The sequence below is a fragment of the Scyliorhinus torazame genome, chromosome 5 (genome assembly GCF_047496885.1).
Source record: "Scyliorhinus torazame isolate Kashiwa2021f chromosome 5, sScyTor2.1, whole genome shotgun sequence".
Classification (NCBI taxonomy): Eukaryota; Metazoa; Chordata; class Chondrichthyes; order Carcharhiniformes; family Scyliorhinidae; genus Scyliorhinus; species Scyliorhinus torazame.
In genome coordinates this window covers 304,730,698-304,747,474 of record NC_092711.1, presented here as the reverse complement: position 1 = coordinate 304,747,474, position 16,777 = coordinate 304,730,698, and the positions used below count along the sequence as shown (strand labels likewise).

Here is a 16,777-nt window from a genome sequence, read left to right as displayed (position 1 = left end):
TGGTGCGGGGTAATCACTCCCCTGGTGCGGGGTAATCACTCCACTGGTGTGGGTAATCAATCCCCTGGTGCAGGATAATCACTCCCCTGGTGCAGGGTAATCACTCCCCTGGTGCAGGATAATAACTCCCCTGGTGCAGGGTAATCACTCCCCTGGTGCGGGGTAATCACTACCCTGGCATGGGGGTAATCACTCCCCGGCGCGGGGTAATCACTCCCCTGGCGTGGGGGTAATCACTCCTCTGGTGCGGGGGTAAACACTCCCCTGGTGCAGGGTAATCACTCACCTGGTGCGGGGTAATCACTCCCCTGGTACGGGGTAATCACTCTCCTGGTGCGGGGTAATCACTCCCCTGGTGCAGGATAATCACTCCCCCGGTGCGGGGTAATCACTCCCCTGGTACAGGGTAATCACTCCTCTGGTGCTGGGTAATCACTCCCCTGGTGCGTGGTAATCACTCCCCTGGTGCGGGGTAATCACTCTCCTGGTGCGGGGTAATCACTCCTCTGGTGCGGGGTAATCACTCCCCATGTGCGGGGTAATCACTCCCCTGGTGCGGGGGAGTCACTCCCCTGGTACAGGATTATCACTCCCCTGGTGCGGGGTAATCACTCCCCTGGTGCGGGGTAATCACTCCCCTGGTACAGGGTAATCACTCCTCTGGTGCTGGGTAATCACTCCCCTGGTGCGTGGTAATCACTCCCCTGGTACGGGGTAATCACTCCCCTGGTGCGGGGTAATCACTCCCCTGGTGCAGGGTAATCACTCCCCTGGTGCGGGGTAATCACTCCCCTGGTGCGGGGTAATCACTCCCCTGGTGCCGGGATAATCATTCCCCTGGTGCGGGGTAATCACTCCCCTGGTGCGGGGTAATCACTCCCCTGGTGCGGGGTAATCACTCCCCTGGTGCGGGGTAATCACTCCCCTGGTACGGGGTAGTCACTCCCCTGGTGCATGGTAATCACTCCCCTGGGTCGGGGTAATCACTCCCCTGGTGCGGGGTAATCACTCCACTGGTGTGGGTAATCAATCCCCTGGTGCAGGATAATCACTCCCCTGGTGCAGGGTAATCACTCCCCTGGTGCAGGATAATAACTCCCCTGGTGCAGGGTAATCACTCCCCTGGTGCGGGGTAATCACTACCCTGGCATGGGGGTAATCACTCCCCGGCGCGGGGTAATCACTCCCCTGGCGTGGGGGTAATCACTCCTCTGGTGCGGGGGTAAACACTCCCCTGGTGCAGGGTAATCACTCACCTGGTGCGGGGTAATCACTCCCCTGGTACGGGGTAATCACTCTCCTGGTGCGGGGTAATCACTCCCCTGGTGCAGGATAATCACTCCCCCGGTGCGGGGTAATCACTCCCCTGGTACAGGGTAATCACTCCTCTGGTGCTGGGTAATCACTCCCCTGGTGCGTGGTAATCACTCCCCTGGTGCGGGGTAATCACTCTCCTGGTGCGGGGTAATCACTCCTCTGGTGCGGGGTAATCACTCCCCATGTGCGGGGTAATCACTCCCCTGGTGCGGGGGAGTCACTCCCCTGGTACAGGATTATCACTCCCCTGGTGCGGGGTAATCACTCCCCTGGTGCGGGGTAATCACTCCCCTGGTACAGGGTAATCACTCCTCTGGTGCTGGGTAATCACTCCCCTGGTGCGTGGTAATCACTCCCCTGGTACGGGGTAATCACTCCCCTGGTGCGGGGTAATCACTCCCCTGGTGCAGGGTAATCACTCCCCTGGTGCGGGGTAATCACTCCCCTGGTGCGGGGTAATCACTCCCCTGGTGCCGGGATAATCATTCCCCTGGTGCGGGGTAATCACTCCCCTGGTGCGGGGTAATCACTCCCCTGGTGCGGGGTAATCACTCCCCTGGTGCGGGGTAATCACTCCCCTGGTACGGGGTAGTCACTCCCCTGGTGCATGGTAATCACTCCCCTGGGTCGGGGTAATCACTCCCCTGGGGTGGGGTAATCATTCCTCTGGTACAGGGTAATCACTCCCCTGGTGCCGGGTAATCACTCCCCTGGTGCCGGGATAATCACTCCCCTGGTGGGGATATTCAGTCCCCTGGTGCGGGGTAATCACTCCCCTGGTGATGGGTAATCACTCCCCTGGTGCGGGGTAATCACTCACCTGGTGCGGGGTAATCACTCCCCTGGTGAGGGGTAATCACTCCCCTGGTGAGGGGTAATCACTCCCCTGATGCGGGGTAATCACTCCCCTGGGGCGGGGGTAATCACACTGCTGGTGCAGGGCAATCACTCCCCTGGTGCGGTGTAATCACTCCCCTGGTGCGGGGTAATCTGTCCCCTGGTGCGGGGTAATCACTCCCCTGGTGCGGGGTAATCACTCCCCTGGTGCGGGGTAATCACTCCCTTGGTGCGGGGGTAATCACTCCCCTGGTGCGGGGTCATCACACCCCTGGTGCGGGGTAATCACTCCCCTGGTGCGGCGTAATCACTCCCCTGGTGCAGGATTATCACTCCCCTGGTGCGGGGTAATTACTTCTCTGGTGCGGGGTAATCACTCCCCTGGTGCGGGGTAATCACTCCCCTGGTGCAGGATAATCACTGCCCTGGTGCGGGGTAATCACTCCCCTGGTGCAGGATAATCACTCCCTTGGTGCAGGATAATCACTCCCCTGGTGCGGGTAATCACTCCCCTGGTGCAGGATAATCACTCCCCTGGTGCAGGATAATCACTCCCCTGGTGCGGGGTAATTACTCCTGTGGTGCGGGGTAATCACTCCCATGGCACTGGGTAATCACTCCCCTGGTGCGGGGTAATCACTCCCCTGGCGCGGGGGTAACCACACCCCTGGTATGGGGGTAATCACTCCCCTGGTATGGGGGTAATCACTCCCCTGGCACAGGGTAATCACTCCCCTGGCACGGGGGTAATCACTCCACTGTTATAGGGGTAATCACTCCCCTGGTATGGGGGTCATCACTCCCCTGGTGTGGGTTAATCACTACCCTGGTGCAGGTAATCACTCCCCTTGTGTGGGGGGTAACCTCACCCCTGGTGCGGGGTAATCACTCCCCTGGTGCTGGGGTAATCACCCCCCTGGTGCGGGGTAATCGCTTTCCTGGTGGGGGGGTAACCACACCCCTGGTGCGGGGTAATCACTCCCCTGGTGCAGGGTAATCACTCCCCTGGTGCAGGGTAATCACTCCCCTGGTGCAGGGTAATCACTCTCCTGGTGGGGGGTAACCACACCCCTGGTGCAGGGTAATCACTCCCCTGGAGCAAGGGTAATCACTCCCCTGGTGCGGGGTTAATCACTCCCCTGGTGCGGGGTAATCACTCCCCTGGTGCAGGGTAATCACTCCCCTGGTGCAGGGTAATCACTCCCCTGGTGCGGGGTATTCACTCCCCTGGTGCGGGGTAATCGCTCCCCTGGTGCGGGGGTAACCACACCCCTGGTGCGGGTTAATCACTCCCCTGGTGCAGGGTAATCACTCCCCTGGTGCGGGGTATTCACTCCCCTGGTGCGGGGGAAATCATTCCCCTGGTGCGGGTTAATCACTCCCCTGGTACGGGGGTAATCACTCCCCTGGTGCGGGTTAATCACTCCCCTGGTACGGGGTAATCACTGCCCTGGTACGGGGGTAATCACTCCCCCGGTGCGGGTTAATCACTCCCCTTGCACGGTGTATTCACTCCCCTGGTACAGGATTATCACTCCCCTGGTGCGGGGTTATCACTCCCCTGGTGCGGGTAATCACTCCCCTGGTACGGGGGTAATCACTCCCCTGGTGCGGGGTAATCAGTCCCCTGGTGCGGGGTAATCACTCCCCTGGTGCGGGGTAATCACTACCCTGGTGCGGGGTAATCACTCCCCTGGTGTTGGGTAAACACTCCCCTGGTGCGGGGGTAACCACACCCCTGGTGCGGGGTTAATCACTCCCCTGGTGCGGGGGTAATCACTCCCCTGGTGCGGGGGTAATAACTCCCCTGGTGCGGGGTAATCACTCCCCTGGTGCGGGGGAATCACTCCCCTGGTGCGGGGTAATTACTCCTCTGGTGCAGAGTAAGCACTCCCCTGGTGCGGGGGTAATCACTTCCCTGGTGCGGGGTAATCACTCCCCTGGTGCAGGATAATCACTCCCCTGGTGCAGGATAATCACTCCCCTGGTACGGGGGTAATCACTCCCCTGGTACGGGGGTAATCACTCCCTTGGTGCGGGGTAATCACTCCTCTGGTGCGGGGTAATCACTCCCCTGGCACTGGGTAATCACTCCCCTGGTATGGGGGTAATCACTGCCCTGGTATGGGGGTAATCACTCCCCTGGCACAGCGTAATCACTCCCTTGGTGCGGGGTGATCACTCCGCTGGCACAGGGTAATCACTCCCCTGGTGCGGGGGTAATCACTCCCCTGGTGTGGGGTAATCACTCCCCTGGTGCAGGATAATCACTCCCCTGGTGCAGGATAATCACTCCCCTGGTGCAGGATAATCACTCCCCTGCTGCGGTGTAATCACTCCCCAGGTGCAGGATAATCACTCCCCGGGTGCGGGGTAATCACTCCCCTGGTGCAGGATAATCACTCCCCTGGTGCAGGATAATCACTCCCCTGGTGCGGGGTAATCACTCCCCAGGTGCAGGATAATCACTCCCCTGGTGCGGGGTAATCACTCCCCTGGTGCAGGTTAATCACTCCCCTGGTGCGGTGTAATCACTCCCCAGGTGCAGGATAATCACTCCCGTGGTGCGGGGTAATCACTCCCCTGGTGCGGGGTAATCACTCCTCTGGTGCAGGATAATCACTCCCTTGGTGCAGGATAATCACTCCCCTGGTGCGGCGTAATCACTCCCCAGGTGCAGCATAATCACTCCCCTGGTGCGGGGTAATCACTCCCCTGGTGCGGGGTAATCACTCCCCTGGTGCGGGGTAATTACTCCTCTGGTGCGGGGTAATCACTCCCCTGGCACTGGGTAATCACTCTGCTGGTGCGGGGTAATCACTCCCCTGGTGCGGGGATCACCACACCCCTGGTATGGGGGTAATCACTCCCCTGGTATGGGGGTAATCACTCCCCTGGCACAGGGTAATCACTCCCCTGGCGCGGGGGTAATAACTCCCCTGGTATGGTTGTAATTACTCCCCTGGCACAGGGTAATCACTCCCTTGGTGCGGGGTAATCACTCCCCTGGCACACGGTAATCACTCCCCTGGTGCGGGGGTAATCAATCCCCTGGCACAGGGTAATCATTCCCCTGGTGCGGGGTAATCACTCCCCTGGCGCGGGGGTAATCACTCCCCTGGTATGGGGGTCATCACTCCGCTGGTGTGGGTTAATCACTCCCCTGGTGCAGGTAATCACTCCCCTGGTGGGGGGGTAACCACACCCCTGGTGCGGGGTAATCTCTCCCCTGGTGCGGGGGTAATCACCCCCCTGGTGCGGGGTAATCACTCTCCTGGTGGGGGGGTAACCACACCACTGGTGCGGGGTAATCACTCCCCTGGTGCGGGGGTAATCACTCTCCTGGTGGGGGGGGGTAACCACACCCCTGGTGCAGGGTAATCACTCCCCTGGTGCGGGGGTAATCACTCCCCTGGTGCGAGGGTAATCACTCCCCTGGTGCGGGGTAATCACTCCCCTGGTGCAGGGTAATCACTCCCCTGGTGCGGGGTAATCACTCCCCTGGTACGGGGTAATCACTCCCCTGGTGCGGGGTATTCACTCCCTTGGTGCGGGGTAATCACTCCCCTGGCACAGGGTAATCACTCCCCTGGCGCGGGGGTAATCACTCCCCTGGCACTGGGTAATCACTCCCCTGGTGCGGGGTAATCACTCCCCTGGCACAGGGTAATCACTCCTCTGGCGCGGGGGTAATCACTCCCCTGGCGCGGGGGTAATCACTCCCCTGGTATGGGGGTCATCACTCCGCTGGTGTGGGTTAATCACTCCCCTGGTGCAGGTAATCACTCCCCTGGTGGGGGGGTAACCACACCCCTGGTGCGGGGTAATCTCTCCCCTGGTGCGGGGGTAATCACCCCCCTGGTGCGGGGTAATCACTCTCCTGGTGGGGGGGTAATCACTCCCCTGGTGCGGGGGTAATCACCCCCCTGGTGCGGGGGTAATCACTCTCCTGGAGGGGGGGTAACCACACCCCTGGTGCAGGGTAATCACTCCCCTGGTGCGGGGGTAATCACTCCCCTGGTGCGGGGGTAATCACTCCCCTGGTGCGGGGTAATCACTCCCCTGGTGCGGGGTAATCACTCCCCTGGTGCAGGGTAATCACTCCCCTGGTGCGGGGTAATCACTCCCCTGGTGCGGGGTAATCACTCCCCTGGTGCGGTGTATTCACTCTCTTGGTGCCGGGTAATCACTCCCCTGGTACGGGGGTAATCACTCCCCTGGTGCGGGTTAATCACTCCCCTTGCACGGTGTATTCACTCCCCTGGTACAGGGTTATCACTCCCCTAGTGCGGGGTAATCACTCCCCTGGTGCGGGGTATTCACTCCCCTGGTACAGGGTTATCACTCCCCTGGTACGGGGTAATCACTGCCCTGGTGCGGGGTAATCACTCCCCTGGTGCGGTGTATTCACTCTCTTGGTGCCGGGTAATCACTCCCCTGGTACGGGGGTAATCACTCCCCTGGTGCGGGTTAATCACTCCCCTTGCACGGTGTATTCACTCCCCTGGTACAGGGTTATCACTCCCCTAGTGCGGGGTAATCACTCCCCTGGTGCGGGGTAATCACTCCCCTGGTGCGGGGTATTCACTCCCCTGGTACAGGGTTATCACTCCCCTGGTACGGGGTAATCACTGCCCTGGTACGGGGGTAATCACTCCCCTGGTGCGGATTAATCACTCCCGTTGCACGGTGTATTCACTCCCCTGGTACAGGGTTATCACTCCCCTGGTGCGGGGTAATCACTCCCCTGGCATGGGGTAATCACTCCCCTGGTACGGGGTAATCACTCCCCTGGTGCGGGGTAAACACTCCCCTGGTGCGGGGGTAACAACACCCCTGGTGCGGGGTTAATCACTCCCCTGGTGCGGGGTAATCACTCCCCTGGTGCGGGGTAATCACTCCCCTGGTGCAGGATAATCACTCCCCTGGTGCGGGGTAATTACGCCTCTGGTGCAGGGTAATCACTCCCCTGGTGCGGGGGTAATCACTCCCCTGGTGCGGGGTAATCACTCCCCTGGTGCAGGATAATCACTCCCCTGGTGCAGGATAATCACTCCCCTGGTGCGGGGTAATCACTCCCAAAGTGCAGGATAATCACTCCCCTGGTGCGGGGTAATCACTCCCCTGGTACGGGGGTAATCACTCCCCTGGCGCGGGGGTAATCACTCCCCTGGTATGGGGGTAATCACTCCCCTGGTATGGGGGAAATCACTTCCCTGGCACAGGGTAATCACTCCCTTGGTGCGGGGTAATCACTCCCCTGGCACAGGGTAATCACTCCCCTGGCGCGGGAGTAATCACTCCACTGGCACAGGGTAATCACTCCCGTGGTGCGGGGTAATCACTCCCCAGGCACAGGGTAATCACTCCCCTGGCGCGGGGGTAATCACTCCCCTGGTATGGGGGTCATCACTCCGCTGGTGTGGGTTAATCACTCCCCTGGTGCAGGTTATCACTCCGCTGGTGCGGGGTAATCACTTCCCTGGTGCGGGGTAATCACTCCCCTGGTGCGGGGTAATCACTCCCCTGGTGCGGGGGTAATCACTCTCCTGGTGGGGGGGTAACCACACCCCTGGTGCAGGGTAATCACTCCCCTGGTGCGGGGATAATCACTCCCCTGGTGCGTGGGTAATCACTCCCCTGGTGCGGGGGTAATCACTCCCCTGGTGCGGGTTAATCACTCCCCTGGTGCAGGGTAATCACTCCCCTGGTGCGGGATAATCACTCCCCTGGTGCGGGGTAATCACTCCCCTGGTGCGGTGTATTCACTCCCCTGGTGCCGGGTAATCACTCCCCTGGTACGGGTTAATCACTCCCCTTGCACGGTGTATTCACTCCCCTGGTACAGGGTTATCACACCCCTGGTGCGGAGTAATCACTCCCCTGGTGCGGGTTAATCACTCCCCTTGCACGGTGTATTCACTCCCCTGGTACAGGGTTATCACACGCCTGGTGCGGAGTAATCACTCCCCTGGTGCGGGGTAATCACTCCCCTGGTGCGGGGTATTCAGTCCCCTGGTACAGGGTTATCACTCGCCTGGTACGGGGTAATCACTGTCCTGGTACGGGGGTATTCACTCCCCTGGTACAGGATTATCACTCCCCTGGTGCGGGGTAAGCACTCCCCTGGCATGGGGTAATCACTCCCCTGGTACGTGGTTAATCACTCCCCTGGTGCGGGGTAATCACTCCCCTGGTGCGGGGTAATCACTCCCCTGATGCGGGGTAAACACTCCCCTGGTGCGGGGGTAACCACACCCCTGGTGCGGGGTTAATCACTCCCCTGCTGCGGGGGTAATCACTCCCCTGGTGCGGGGGTAATCACTCCCCTGGTGCGGGGTAATCACTCCCCTGGTGCGGGGGAATCACTCCCCTGGTGCGGGGTATGCACTCCTCTGGTGCGGGGTAATCATTCCCCGGCGCGGGGTATTCACTCCCCTGGTGCGGGGTAATCACTCCCCTGGTGCAGGGTAATCACTCCCCTGGTGCGGGGGTAACCACACCCCTGGTGCAGGGTAATCACTCCCCTGGTGCGGGGTATTCACTCACCTGGTGCTGGGTAATCACTCCCCTGGTGCGGGGTAATCGCTCCTCTGGTGCGGGGGTAATCACTCCCCTGGTGCAGGGTAATCACTCCCCTGGTGTGGGGTAATCACTCCCCTAGTGCGGGGTAATCACTCCCCTGGTGCAGGGTAGTCACTCCCCTGGTGCGGTATATTCACTCCCCTGGTGCGGGGTAATCTCGCCCCTGGTCCGGGGTAATCACTCCCCTGGTGTAGGATAATCACTCACCTGGTGCGGGTAATCACTCCCCTGGTGCGGGGTAATCAAACCCCTGGTGCGGGGTAATCACTCCCCTGGTGCAGGATAATCACTCCCCTGGTGCGGGGTAATTACTCCTCTGGTGCAGGATAATCACTCCCCTGGTGCGGGGGTAATCACTCCCCTGATGCGGGGTAATCACTCCCCTGGTGCAGGATAATCACTCCCCTGGTGCAGGATAATCACTCCCCTGGTGCGGGGTAATCACTCCCCAGGTGCAGGATAATCACTCCCCTGGTGCGGGGTAATCACTCCCCTGGTACGGGGGTAATCACTTCCCTGGTGCGGGGTAATCACTCCCCTGGTGCGGGGTAATTACTCCTCTGGTGCGGGGTAATCACTCCCCTGGCACTGGGTAATCACTCCCCTGGTGCGGGGGTAATCACACCCCTGGTATGGGGGTAATCACTCCCCTGGTATGGGGGTAATCACTCCCCTGGCACAGGGTAATCACTCCCCTGGCGCGGGGGTAATCACTCCCCTGGTATGGGGGTAATCACTCCCCTGGTATGGGGGTAATCACTCCCCTGGCACAGGGTAATCATTCCCTTAGTGCGGGGTAATCACTCCCCTGGCACAGGGTAATCACTCCCCTGGTGCGGGGGTAATCACTCCCCTGGTGCGGGGGTAATCACTCCCCTGGCACAGGGTAATCACTCCCCTGGTGCGGGGTAATCACTCCCCTGGCACAGGGTAATCACTCCCCTGGCGCTGGGGTAATCACTCCCCTGGCGCGGGGGTAATCACTCCCCTGGTATGGGGTCATCACTCCGCTGGTGTGGGTTAATCACTCCCCTGGTGCAGGTAATCACTCCCCTGGTGGGGGGTAACCACACCCCTGGTGCGGGGTAATCACTCCCCTGGTGCGGGGGTAATCACCCCCCCTGGAGCGGGGTAATCACTCTCCTTGTGGGGGGAGTAATCACACCCCTGGTGCGGGGTAATCACTCCCCTGGTGCGGGGTAATCACTCCCCTGGTGCGGGGGTAATCACTCTCCTGGTGGGGGGGTAACCACACCCCTGGTGCGGGGGTAATCACTCCCCTGGTGCGGGGGTAATCACTCCCCTGGTGCGGGGTAATCACTCCCCTGGTGCAGGGTAATCACTCCCCTGGTGCGGGGTAATCACTCCCCTGGTGCGGGGTAATCACTCCCCTGGTGCGGGGTATTCACTCCCCTGGTGCCGGGTAATCACTCCCCTGGTAGGGGGGAAATCACTCCCCTGGTGCGGGTTAATCACTCCCCTTGCACGGTGTATTCACTCCCCTGGTACAGGGTTATCACTCCCCTGGTGCGGGGTAATCACTCCCCTGGCGTGGGGGTAATCACTCCCCTGGTACGGGGGTAATCACTCCCGTGGTGCGGGGTAATCACTCCCCTGGTGCGGGGTAATCACTCCCCTGGTGCGGGGTAATCAATCCCCTGGTGCGGGGTAATCACTACCCTGGTGCGGGGTAAACAATCCCCTGGCGTGGGGGTAATCACTCCCCTGGTACAGCGTTATCACTCCCCTGGTGCGGGGTAATCACTCCCCTGGCGTGGGGGTAATCACTCCCCTGCTGCGGGGTAATCACTCCCCTGGTGCGGGGTTAATCACTCCCCTGGTGCGGGGTTAATCACTCCCCTGGTGCGGGGGTAATCACTCCCCTGGTGCGGGTGTAATCACGCCCCCGGTGCGGGGTAATCACTCTCCTGGTGCAGGGTAATCACTCCCCTGGTGCGGGGTAATGATTCCCCGGCGCGGGGTAATCACTCCCCTGGTGCGGGGTAATCACTCCCCTGGTGCAGGGTAGTCACTCCCTTGGTGCAGGGTAATCACTCCCCTGGTGCGGGGGTAATCACTCCCCCGGGGCGGGGGTAATCACTCACCTGGTGCGGGGGTAATCGCTCCCCTGGTGCGGGGTAATCTCTCCCTTGGTGCAGGGTAATCACTCCCCTGGTGCGGGGTAATCACTCCCCTGGTGCGGGGTAATCACTCCCTTGGTGCAGGGTAATCACACTGCTGGTGCAGGGTAATCACTCCCCTGGTGCGGGGTAATCACTCCCCTGGTGCGGGGGTAATCACTCCCCTGGTGCAGGGTAATCATTCCCCTGGTGCGGGGGTAACCACACCCCTGGTGCAGAGTAATCACTCCTCTGGTGCAGGGTAGTCACTCCCTTGGTGCAGGGTAATCACTCCCCTGGTGCGGGGGTAATCACTCCCCTGGTGCGGGGTAATCACTCCCCTGGTGCGGGGTAATCTCTCCCTTGGTGCAGGGTAATCACTCCCCTGGTGCGGGGTAATCACTCCCCTGGTGCGGGGTAATCACTCCCCTGGTGCGGGGTAATCGCTTCTCTTGTGCGGGGTAATCACTCCCCTGGTGCGGGGTAATCATTCCCCGGCGCGGGGTAATCACTCCCCTGGTGCAGGGTAATCACACCCCTGGTGTGGGGTAATCACTCACCTGGTGTGGGGTAATCACTCCCCTGGTGCGGGGTATTTACTCCCCAGGTGCGGGGTATTCACTCACCTGGTGCGGGGTAATCACTCCCCTGGTGCGGGGTAATCGCTCCTCTGTTGCGGGGTAATCACTCCCCTGGTGCGGGGGTAATCACTCCCCTGGTGTGGGGTAATCGCTCCCCTGGTGCAGGGTAATCACTCCCCTGGTGCGGGGGTAATCACTCCCCTGGTGTGGGGTAATCGCTCCCCTGGTGCAGGGTAATCACTCCCCTGGTGCGGGGTAATCACTCCCCTGGTACAGGGTAATCACTCCCCTGGTGCGGGGGTAATCACTCCCCTGGTGCGGGGGTAATCACTCCCCTGGTGTGGGGTAATCGCTCCCCTGGTGCAGGGTAATCACTCCCCTGGTGCGGGGGTAATCACTCCCCTGGTGCGGGGGTAATCACTCCCCTGGTGTGGGGTAATCGCTCCCCTGGTGCAGGGTAATCACTCCCCTGGTGCGGGGGTAATCACTCCCCTGGTGTGGGGTAATCACTCCCCTGGCGCGGGGATAATCACTACCCTGGCGCGGTGTAATCACTCCCCTGGCGCAGGGATAATCACTCCCCTGGTGTGGGGTAATCACTCCCCTGGCGCGGGGATAATCACTACCCTGGCGCGGTGTAATCACTCCCCTGGCGCAGGGATAATCACTCCCCTGGCGCGGGGTAATCACTCCCCTGGCGCAGGGATAATCACTACCCTGGCGCGGTGTAATCACTCCCCTGGCGCAGGGATAATCACTCCCCTGGCGCGGGGATAATCACTCCCCTGGCGCGGGGTAATCACTCCCCTGGTGCGTGGATAATCACTACCCTGGCGCGGTGTAATCATTCCCCTGGCGCAGGGATAATCACTCCCCTGGCGCGGGGATAATCACTCCCCTGGCGCGGGGTAATCACTCCCCTGGTGCGGGGATAATCACTACCCTGGCGCGGTGTAATCACTCCGCTGGCGCAGGGATAATCACTCCCCTGGCGCAGGGATAATCACTCCCCTGGCGCAGGGATAATCACTCCCCTGGCGCGGGGATAATCACTCCCCTGGCGCGGGGATAATCACTCCCCTGGCGCGGGGATAATCACTCCCCTGGCGCGGGGATAATCAGTCCTCCGAAGCTTGTCGGCATAAACAGGCTGAATACCTTTTCTGCCACAGCAAAGGTTACTAAAGGCTCAGATTTAAACAAGGGGTTGCGTCTGGAGTCATTGTTCAACGTGAAAGGGGACAAAGTAGCCACCATCACTGTGAAGTTTTTGGTAAATGATAGACTCTTAAAGACGGAAGTTGTCACGGGAGCCTCTACCACGGGGATAAGAGATCACATATTTTGCTATTTACTGGAAGGCGTCCAGCCATTGGGTTTGAAGAGTACCGCATCAAAACTAACAACTTACACAGGAGAAGCCATCAAGGGGCTGGTTTAGCTCAGTGGGCTAGACAGCTGGTTTGTGATGCAGAACAAGGCCAGCAGCGCGGGTTCAATTACCGTACCAGCTTACCCGAACAGGTGCCAGAATGTGGCGACTAGGGGCTGTTCACAGTAACTTCATACTTGTGACAATAAAAGGTTATTCTTATTATTCTGAAGGGTACGATTACAGTACCTGTAAGCCGTCAGCAGCAGTCCGCGCAGACCCCCAATAATAATAGTGTCAGGCCAAGGGCCAGCCGTGATTTGCTCAAAGTAATCAAGTTAAACTGGATGGAGATCTTTCAAGTACAGGAAGGGGGACTGCCTGAGTTAATGAAAAAGCATGAGATTCTTTTTCACGACGAGTTAGGTAAAATAATAGGCCTCCAGGCGAAGATCTACAAAGGTCTAGAGGCAACCCCTCGTGCCTTTTAGAGTGAGACCAGTACCACACTCCTTACGAGAAAGGTTGGACATGAAATTGAAGAGATTGGAAGAACTGGGTATTTATAATCTAGCCAGTTCAATTCGTGGAGAGGGCATCGTCCATCGTCCCCGTAATAAAGCATGACAAGACCGTCTGCATCTGTGGAGACTACATATTAACAGTTAATTAGACTTCCAAGGTTGATAAGTATCCAATCCCCCAAATTGAAGACTTATACACATAGCTGGCAAGAGATCAATCTTAAACAAAGCTAGATATGAGCCACGCATATCAACAGCTTAAGTTAGACAATGTCTCCCGAAGTTCTGTTTGTTTCAGTATGCGAACCTACCCTTTGGTGTGTCATCGCATGTGCTAATTTCCAGAGAACAATGGAAACTCTATTGCAAGTTTGCCACAAGTCGCAGTATACCTGGGTCACCAGAAGCTGAGCACCTAGTTAACTTAGCGGAGGTGCTAAAGATATTTCAAGAGGCTGGAGTATGCCTCAAGATGGAAAAATGTACTATCTGGGGTATCATATAGATGCGCAAAGATTACAAGGGGCTGGATTCTACGGACGGCGACGCCGAAATCGCGTTCGGCGAATGGCCTGAGAATCCAAGTTCCCGGCCAATGCGCCGCCCACTCCAAAGCGTGCCACGTATCGACATTGCCTGAGGCCCGCCCCCGATGCTCCGCCCCCAAACGGCCGAGTTCCCGACAGCGTGGGTCTCTCATGGTCTCACCCGTCGGGAACTCGGCGTGGCGGCTGCGGACTCAGTCCGCGGGCGGGGGGGGACGACATTATTCGGGGCTGGGGACACTGTGGGGCGGGGAGGTGGTTTGGGGCACGTGAGCCGGCCGAAGGGGCGGGGGGACTATTTCACGGGTCGGGACCGTGAGCGGACGCCAGGTCAGATCAATAAAGTACACACAAGGCCCCAGAAACACATCTGAACTCAAGTCATTCTTTTTCTATAATTTAGTGTACCCAATTCATTTTTTTTCCAATTAAGGGGCAATTTAGCATAGCCAATCCACCTACCCTGCACATCTTTGGCTTGTGAGGGCGAAACCCACGCAAACACGGGAAGAATGTGCAAAATCCACACGGACAGTGACCCAGTGCCGGGATCGAACCTGGGACCTCGGCGCCGTGAGGCAGCAGGGCTAACCCACTGCGCCACCGTGCTGCCCTACTCAAGTCATTCTTACACATGCTGGATGACTATGGCCACCGTTGGGTTTGGAAGACGCCCATAGGGCTGTTAATAGTAAAGCAATTGTTATATTCATTGAGTTTATTGGTGCATTTCGACTCGTCTAAGGAATTGGTGTTAACCTGTGATGCCTCTCCAGATGGCGTTTGTGCAGTATTGTCCCATAAGGTGGATGACGGACGTGAAAGACCTATAGGGTCTTGTCAATAGTATATTGGGGAAAGAAGTTCGCTAGCATGTATATGGGAGACACTTTACCATTGTTACGGACCACAAATCACTTTTGGACCTTGATGAAGAAGATACCGCTATTCCGCCAATCGCATCGGCAAGAGTTCAGTGTTGGGTGTAACTTCAGTCTACGAATATACATTGAAGCACCGGCCTGGAATACATTGCGAATGTGGATGCGTTTAGTCGTCTGCCTTTGCATAGAGTGTAGCAGCTCCCCCAGTACAGCAGGAAATTCTTATGGTGTTGAATTTCCTGGACACGTTGCCAGTTTGGACGCAACAAACCAAGTCCCAGCTGGGGTTTCTGTACCAGTTCGACCCTGGAGCTGACTCGCAGCCATGAGGCTGAAAGCCTCTGCATCGTAATTATATGTAAATAAACATTGCAACTGTTGTTTACCTAACTGGTGAATGAGAAATATTACAATCAGGTCTATTTTATTTTATTTTTATTTTTATTTATTTATTTATTAGAGTACCCAAATCACAGGTCAGTAGTACAAGTTGGAATCAGGCTTTCTTTTAACTTGAACTCAGATTGATGGGACTCCATCTCCAAATCACTAAAATCATCTGTACGAAGGAGACTGTGATTAACCTCCAAACTTATTCCTGCGCTGCTGTTTATGAAGCAGAAGTAAGGGAATTCTGCAGGGAGCTAAACACAAGGCTAACAGGCCAATCTTACCATTCACCTTTTACTCTTTAATCTCATTGTCTTTATTTCTCCTCGAGTGTCAGTGAGAAAATAATATATTTTTAATAAAAAGATGTTCTAGGTTAAAAGCAGCACATGGGGAGTGGAAAACTGGTCGGCAAAGTGTTGAATTGTTGGATCAGCCAGAAACCTTAAGAAAACCTACACTCAGGATAATTTATTCATCTTACAGTAATGGGGAATCCACGTCACAAGACTATGGCCCCAGCTTGTCTGCAGGAGATTCATTGTTCTACCCAGAGCAGGGAATACAAACCCATTAACGCCTCAGCAAGGACTAACGGCATTATTTCAGGTTAAGGGGAACATTCTGAACATCTGGTAACTTGCAAAAACCCATTGTATGAGTAAATTGGTTTCCCATTAAGGGGCTCAGAAAACATCTCTACCGATACCTCCTGATCAGATTGTATTGTATGAAATTGATCGATGACGTCAATGCTTACCTGTAACTGTGAATGAACTTGAAATATATGTGCATGAAATCCCTGTAAGTTTCAGAACAGACAGATGTGAGCTGAAGGCAGCAGCAGCTCCTAGTTCTCCTGTTGTGCACACAACCATTTTTCAAATAAGCAAAAGTTTTACCAACACCACGGGTCGCAAACAGACTCTGAGCATTTCTTCCCTCCAATATTGAGTATTTCTATTTACTTTACCAAAGTTGCATTTCTGTTTCAGAAGCTGTTGTTTCCTTATAGTCTCATTATCAATGATTGTCATTCCCTACAAACACTTTTCTCTTTGCTCTTACAGATGATTTTAGCTTGTGGGATATTCTTCCAACGACGCCATCTCCTCGAAAAACCACAAAGTCACCAAAAACCCCCAAGAAACCACAAAAAGGAAACTCAGGTAAGTCCCTTTCCTGATTGCTGAATCCTTATAATCTTTTTGTAATCTTTATTATCACAAGTAGGCTTACATTAACACTGCAATGAAGTTACTGTGAAAGGCCCCTAGTCGCCACATTACGGTGCCTGTTTGGGTAGACAGAGGGAGAATTCAGAATGTCAAATTCACCTAACAGCTTGTCTATCGGGACTTGTGGGAGGAAACCGGAGCACCCGGAGGAAACCCACGCAGACACGGGGAGAGCGTGCAGACTCCGTACAGACAGTGACCCAAGCCGGGAATCGAACCTGGGACCCTGGCCCTGCGAAGCCACTGTGCTAACCATTGTGCTGCCATGCTGCCTAGGTTGTAAAGCAGGGAGGGATGGCAGCCTTGGTACAGAGTAACGGAACTTAATTTCAGAGGACCGTAAAATTAGCTGCCTTTTTATTGGTTGGAGAGGGGTATTTGTAT

At 56.9% G+C, this 16,777-nt stretch overlaps 1 protein-coding gene across 12 annotated transcripts in view; it reads left to right on the top strand.

Moving 5' to 3' along the window:
• The window catches only part of LOC140421281 (CD99 antigen-like protein 2), a 297,978-nt gene that overhangs the window by 240,070 nt on the left and 41,131 nt on the right, over nucleotides 1-16,777 (top strand). For all 12 annotated transcript variants that reach the window (XM_072505883.1, XM_072505876.1, XM_072505881.1 and 9 more), the window contains one exon: nucleotides 16,226-16,324. In XM_072505883.1, the coding sequence (XP_072361984.1) occupies nucleotides 16,226-16,324 (99 nt within the window). The remainder of the gene's footprint in view (nucleotides 1-16,225; nucleotides 16,325-16,777) is intronic.